Raw genomic sequence first — 6,377 nt, forward strand, 5'->3', positions numbered from 1 at the left:
GTGACTAAGGAAGAGTGGGAAAAGGTGGAGGCCAAGAAGCGTTAAAAGCGTATTGACATTGCTCGTCTTTAGTCTCAGCGTGCTTAGCTTAATGCTCAGCTGTCGCAGTAGGAGTTGGAGCTTTTGGAGATCGAGGCGCAGGAGCGATTATTCGCTGATCGTGATCATGCCCTTCTGAATCTTCAAAATCGTGAAAAAGAGGAGGCTGAGGGGAGTTCCGCCCCTGGTATGGAGTTTCCAGCAACCGAACCATCGCTACCCGTACAATCGACTAACCCAGGCTAGTTACAGGCTGATTACTCTTCTTCTTCTTTCAACCCTTTACCTCTTAATTACTTCCTTTCCTACGAGAATCCGATTCTCGCTTCTGTGGATTTTTCCAATAGTACTCACGTACTAGTGACTTGCAGTTCGTCAAATTTTCCTCTGGTTCCTAAGTGTTATAGCTCTCTGGCCATCCTTGCCATTTGACTAGGTACTTCCACTGACTGCCGATTTTCCATAGGTCCTTGGTTTCCTCGACTACGTACTCGTCGTCTTCGAGCTCGATATCTTCCATTAGCTTGGCGTTTTAGGGTGCTGGTTCTAATAGCTTCTTGTAGAACACGTTGTGTATGCGCATGCCTGGTAGTAGCCGGAGTTTGTAGTTTACCAGTCCAATTGTCTCTAGGATTTCAAATGGTCCTAATTGGAGATTATCTAGTTTCTTGCTTGGCCGTTTAGTCTTTAGGTTTTGTTGTGACAAGAAGACTTTGTCCCCCTTCTTAAAGGTTGGTCCCTTAATCCTTTGTTTATTCGCAGCCTTAGATGCCATAAGGTTCCTATAAGCTATATTCTTGCTTAATTGCTCGTGCAATTCTCGCATTAGTCGAGCTTTGTCTTCTACTCCAACTACAATGCTTTTAATATCCTTCAGATCTTAATGAGCAACCAGCTCATATCCGTAGTTCGCGTAGTGCGGAGAGTATTTCGTCGTTGCCGATTTTCTACTATTGTACGCCAATTGTGCTGTCAGCAAGAGCTTAACCTAGTTGTCTTGCAGCTTGTTGGTGTAGAATCGCAAATACTCCTCCAGCGTCTGGTTCGTTCGTTCCGTCTGTCCGTCTGTTTCTAGGTGAAAGCTAGTCAATAGCTTTTTCTTAATTCCTATCTTTGCTAGGAACGTTGACTAATGTTTCGACGTAAACAGCTTATCTCTGTCTGTAATAAATTCCTTAGGTATCCCATGCTCTAATACTAGTGCTTTCTAGACTTCATACGCGCATTCATCTGCCGTAATAGTTTCTTCTGTAGGCACAAACTTGGCTCCTTTAGTCAATTGACATACGATTACTAGGATTGTGTCGCAAAGTTGAGCTGATCCTAGTTCTAACGATTTTGGGAGCTTTACTATAAAGTCCATCGTTACACTACTCCATGGTTGTGTTGGTGGCGGTAAGGGTTGTAACAGGCTGTAGGGCTTATATCTTTTAGGCTTGTTCTAGTAACATGCCAAACAGTTACCTAGGACTTCCTGCACCTTCGCTCGCAAGCGTGGTATATTAAACATCCTTTTTAGTCTTCTAACCATTTCGTCTACCGCTGCGTGTCCATATTCTAGGGACTTATGCAGGGTCTTAATGAGTTCCGTTCTTATATAAGGAGGCACATACGTTCGTGTTCCTTCTCTCAAAGCCATGAGTTCTATCCTATTGTTAGTTACTTCTAGCGGGTATTCTGGTTCCTGTCGCCATTGCGTGGCTTTCTCTTGCTATTGTTGTTGAAGAGTCGTGACTTGGTGAGCTACTACGCTGACCTTGACTAGGTTAGGCTTGTTATACCTCAAGCTTCCATCAGGCATCTGCCTGAGGACTGCGTTGTATGGCTCCTTGTGTCCTTCTTCTTGTAGGTTGGATCTTCGGCTTAGAGCATTAGCGGCTCCGTTGAGCGATCCCGCTCGGTGCGTTATTTTAAAGTCGAATTGGGCGAGCATTTCGGCCCATTAAACTTGTCGTTGGTTGAGTTTCTTGGTTGTCATGAAACTCGTTAGGTTCTGGTGATTGGTGAATACTTTGATCATGTCTGGGAGACCTAACAGGTACACCTCCTATTGTTTAAAGGCGTCGACTACTCTAAGTAGTTCCTTGTCGTGAACATCGTAGTTTAGTTCTGCTCCTAAGAACTTTCGTGAATGGTAGAACACTGGTCTCTATTTCCCATCTGGGCACTGCTGTGATAGTACAGCTCCTAGTGCGTAATCGGACGCATCGGTCTTAACTCTGGTTTTCTGTCTTGGATCGTACATCTCTAGTACGGGTGCTTCGAGGAACATCTGCTTTAGTTCTTCAAAGGCTTCCTAACATTCTTTGGTCTATTTAAACCCTATGTCTTTCTTCGTAATCTCTGTAAGTGGTGTCGTAATCCAGGAGTAATTCCTAATAAACTTTCGGTAGAAGTTCGCAAATCCTAGGAAGGATTGCACGTCCTTGACTATTTTAGGTTTTGGCCATTCTTGTATAGTCTGGATTTTCTTTAGATTCATCTTAACACCTTCTGTTGAGATAATAAAGCCTAGGAATTCCGTTTCCTGCGTGTGGAATTCACACTTCTTAGCTTGAAGGTATAGCTTATATTCTTTAAGCTTTCGTAAGACCTTCTTGACATGTTCAACATGTTCTTTGAGCGATCCTCTAGAGTACACTAGTACATCGTCTAGGTACGCTGTCGCGAAGATTCTAAGGTATTCGTGGAGAGCGCTGTTGATGACTGATTGAAAGGTTGCTGGCGCATTCGTTAATCTGAACGGCATTACCGTATACTCGAACAGTCTATATTTCGTCTTGAACGCTGTCTTCCATTTGTCTCCTTCCTTGATCCTAATCCGGTAAAATCCCTCCCGGACATCGAACTTCGTGAACCACTTAGCTCCCTAGAGTCGATCCATGAGCTCCGATATGAGTGGTAGTGGGTATCTATTCTTTCGAGTAACCCCGTTCAACCTTCTGTAGTCGACGCACAGTCGCCACTTTCCGTTGGGCTTCTTTACGAACAATATTGGTGAGGCCATTAGGCCTGATCCTGGTCTGATGAATCCTTTCTTTAGATTCTTCTAGAGGTATTCCTTAAGCTCAGCATCGTGCTCAGGCGATATAGGATACATTCCTCCTAGCGTCAACTTCGCTCCTTCCTCCAGGATGATCTCGTGATCCTAATCCTGGTGTTCAGCTAGGTCTGTTGCCTCGTTTTCTTTGAATAAATCTCGAAACTCGTTCGTCTGATATTCCTTTGGTATACCCAATAAATCCTTGTTTGGCGTATCTAGTGGTAAGGGTCCGTCCTTCGTGGGCGCGACGCGTCTTATCTATATAACTCCTATCTGTCGAGGGTCCTTCGCATAGATTCTCGCGATCTTATGCGGTGAGATCTTGCCGAATCTCCCGTCCTTAGGTGAGCTCTGATTCGTTGGGCGTGTCTCTTGTCGTACTCTAGCAACCTTGCGCGCAGGTTCTTGGCTGAGAATGGTTTTCTTTTGCCAGTCAATAGCCAGGTTATGATCCTGTAACTAATTATACCTAATTAATATTTCTTCCTCTCCAAGGTCTATAATATTAATTTTCATTGTGCTTATAGTGCCCGCTAATTCTAGCGTTACTGGTTCGGTTTCTAACCGTATCATGCTGTTGCCGTAATCCATAGGCTTGTCGTCGGCTAGTACTACAGGTATTAGCGTCTTCTTGACCCGATGTGGTATCTGGTACTTCTCTATCGTCTTTGATGAGATTATGGTATGCATCGCGCCGCTGTTGATGGTCGCGATCATTCGTTTTCCGTGTACAACCACTATTGCTTGTAGCTTTAATTGTGGGCTCTTGGTGTGTTGTACTTGTTTAAGGGTCGTTATAGGACTGCCTTTGCCAGCGTAACCCTATCTCTAGCGGCATCCTAGTTTTTTAGCCTAGAGAGTCGTCCTTTCTGCGACTTCTTCCCTTCTTGGGGAAAATATCCCGCGCCGTACTTAGCGTTAAAGTGAACGTTACATTAGTCTTCGTAACAGAATCTTCAATAAATGTTCTAGTGAGGTATCTCCTTTAGAGTGTCGTTCGTTACCTCTTTTAGTTGTGGCTTAATTCTTTAAGTCTTTTCTTGGCCTAGCCTAGTGTGCATTTGACAATCTTTTGCTTTGCATTCCTTAGGCATAAGGGTGCTATGGTAGAAGTCGTCTGCCTTCTCCGCATCCTTTCTTTAGTTTTGATGAAACGAGTAGTTGGTTGTGCATTTAACCTAGCATAACTTTTCGTAGGCAATCTGTATCTTTTCTTGCTCGTGTACAGGGCATTGATCCACGCGGCATTCTTCTAGTTCTAGATGGTCGTGGCAATAATCATCTCCTCCGTATCTTGATGCTTCCTTTGCGCGTTTATGCTAACTACATCTCTTATGTTTGCAGTTAACCTAATGCAGGTCCTTGTGCTTCGTGCGTTAGCCTTTTTAAGGTGCTTCTTAGTCTAAGACCTTAGTTAATTCTATAAAGTATAGCTATTCCCTTTGTGCTTGTTGTATAATCTTAGTGGCGTTTAGTCCTATGACAACTATCCTTCCTATCTTGGAGATACAGTCGTTGGCTTAGTATGTGTTGTCTCCACATGTCTAACACTATCCTTAGGCCAATCGTTGTAGAGTGTCCATGCCGCTAACGGTCCAGTCCTCCGCCTAGGGTACGTCCTATTCGATACTTGGTTAGGCTAGTTTGGGGATGACTACGTATTCTAGGCTAGTGGCTCTTCGTGCCTTGTCATAGAGGTCTACATCGCTAAGATTGTCCTCTAACGTGAGATCGTGTCTGGGGTATGGCGTGGATAGTCTGATCATCTTGACCTTGACTATTGCCTGCTTGCTAGTTTTGTTCTTCGGGCAATCTCTGCGGAAGTGTCCTACTTCGCCACATTAGAGACATGCCTTGTTGTTAAAGCGCTTTTGTCGTTCGTCCTTAGAGACACCATCTTGGTTTTTCTAGGAATTTTTTTTGTTCTTACTCTTGTCTTAGACTTTACCAGTTATAACGGTGTCACCGTCCCTGTCTGTGCGGTTTTGCTGTTTCTTCATGTTGGCCACTGTAGGCTGAAATCGTCCCTTTTGCTGGGCTCGTTCCCACAGTCGGTTGTCGATTCGGGTGGCTAGCTCGACTAGCTTATGAAGTGTGTCAGGTTTGTCGTGGTGCACAAGACCGTCTTTGACATTGTCCTTGAGTCTGGCTTCGAATACCGTTCGAAGTGCTGCGTCGTCCTAGTCGATTCTGGCTTGGAGCTGTTTGAACTCGGCTGTGTACGCTGATACAGACTTAGTTTGCCTTAAGCGAGTGATTGCTTTCTCCGCTTGGTTCTTTGCGTCTACTTCCCTAAAGATGCGTCCTATTTCTTCCTTAAAACTTTCCTAATCCTTAAATAAGGCCTTAGTTTCTTCCCTAGTTCCGTAGGTAGTGGGTAAGGTCAGGAAATCCTTAACATATAGCTACATTTATATAGCTGCTTTGCCCTTTATGTGTGTGTTAGCTATTAGGATCTTTTCCTAGTCGTTAGGTACTTAGTTAAATCCACAGTACAGGTCGATATTAGTGAGGAACGTCCTTAGTTCGTTTCGTCCTCCTTTATATTTCTTGGGTACTGCTATCTTAGGTTTTAGGGGTGGTTTCTCGTTAGGCGTAGCCATAAGCTGGCTTACTATCTAGGCCATCATTTCTTGCATGGCTGCCATCTGCTTGGCTTAGTCGTTATGCTGCTTTTCCTGCATGCGTAGCCTTCGCTTAAGATCTCGTACCTTGGCCTAGTTTGTGTCGTTGTTCTCGTCATCTAAAGAGTTAGAATCCAAACCACTTCCTTTGAGCATCTCGTCATCAAGAGCTAGTGAGGGCGTAGGGGCCGCAGCCGTGGGCTCCTGTCCCTGGGTGAACTGGTTTCTGTTGTGGGCCATTATGGTAATCTTATTCGAGCGAACTATTAGTTAAACTCCTCTACTGAATTCAGTGGTGGTCAAAGTGTTACACGGGGTTCGACTATACTTAGCTAGGACTCAATCCGGGTTAGGGCGAGTCAGCGGGTTCGTGGTAAGCCGTGTGATTGCCGAGTAATTCAGGTGGAAAAGAGTTATAGATGTTTAACCGATAGTAAAGACAATTAATTCTATAGTAAGATAGAATAACAAAGTACCAATCTTGTTAAGTAAAGAACTTGTAAGAGAGTACAGTATAATGAGTTGACCACAACGAGTGTAATAATGAAATCCAACACATTCTTATACCCATCGTGTTCTGTCCTGATGCTCCCTATTCTCCCCCATGCCATGGGAGCATTGGGAGCACAATTCTCCCAAGGCCACCCGTGCTCCGGGAGCAGGGCTCTTGG

General features: G+C 44.4%; 1 protein-coding gene across 1 annotated transcript; it reads right to left on the minus strand.

Moving 5' to 3' along the window:
* Positions 1 to 4,716: 4,716 nt before the first annotated feature.
* Positions 4,717 to 5,946, minus strand: SETTUDRAFT_28145 (uncharacterized protein; the record flags this gene model as incomplete). The annotated part of the gene is made up of 3 exons (XM_008026515.1): positions 4,717 to 4,910; positions 5,031 to 5,252; positions 5,847 to 5,946. The coding sequence occupies 3 exons, from the start codon at positions 5,944 to 5,946 to the stop codon at positions 4,717 to 4,719; spliced, it is 516 nt and encodes a 171-aa protein (XP_008024706.1).
* Positions 5,947 to 6,377: the final 431 nt, after the last annotated feature.

The sequence above is a fragment of the Exserohilum turcica genome (assembly GCF_000359705.1).
Source record: "Exserohilum turcica Et28A unplaced genomic scaffold SETTUscaffold_19, whole genome shotgun sequence".
Taxonomy (NCBI): domain Eukaryota; kingdom Fungi; phylum Ascomycota; class Dothideomycetes; order Pleosporales; family Pleosporaceae; genus Exserohilum; species Exserohilum turcicum.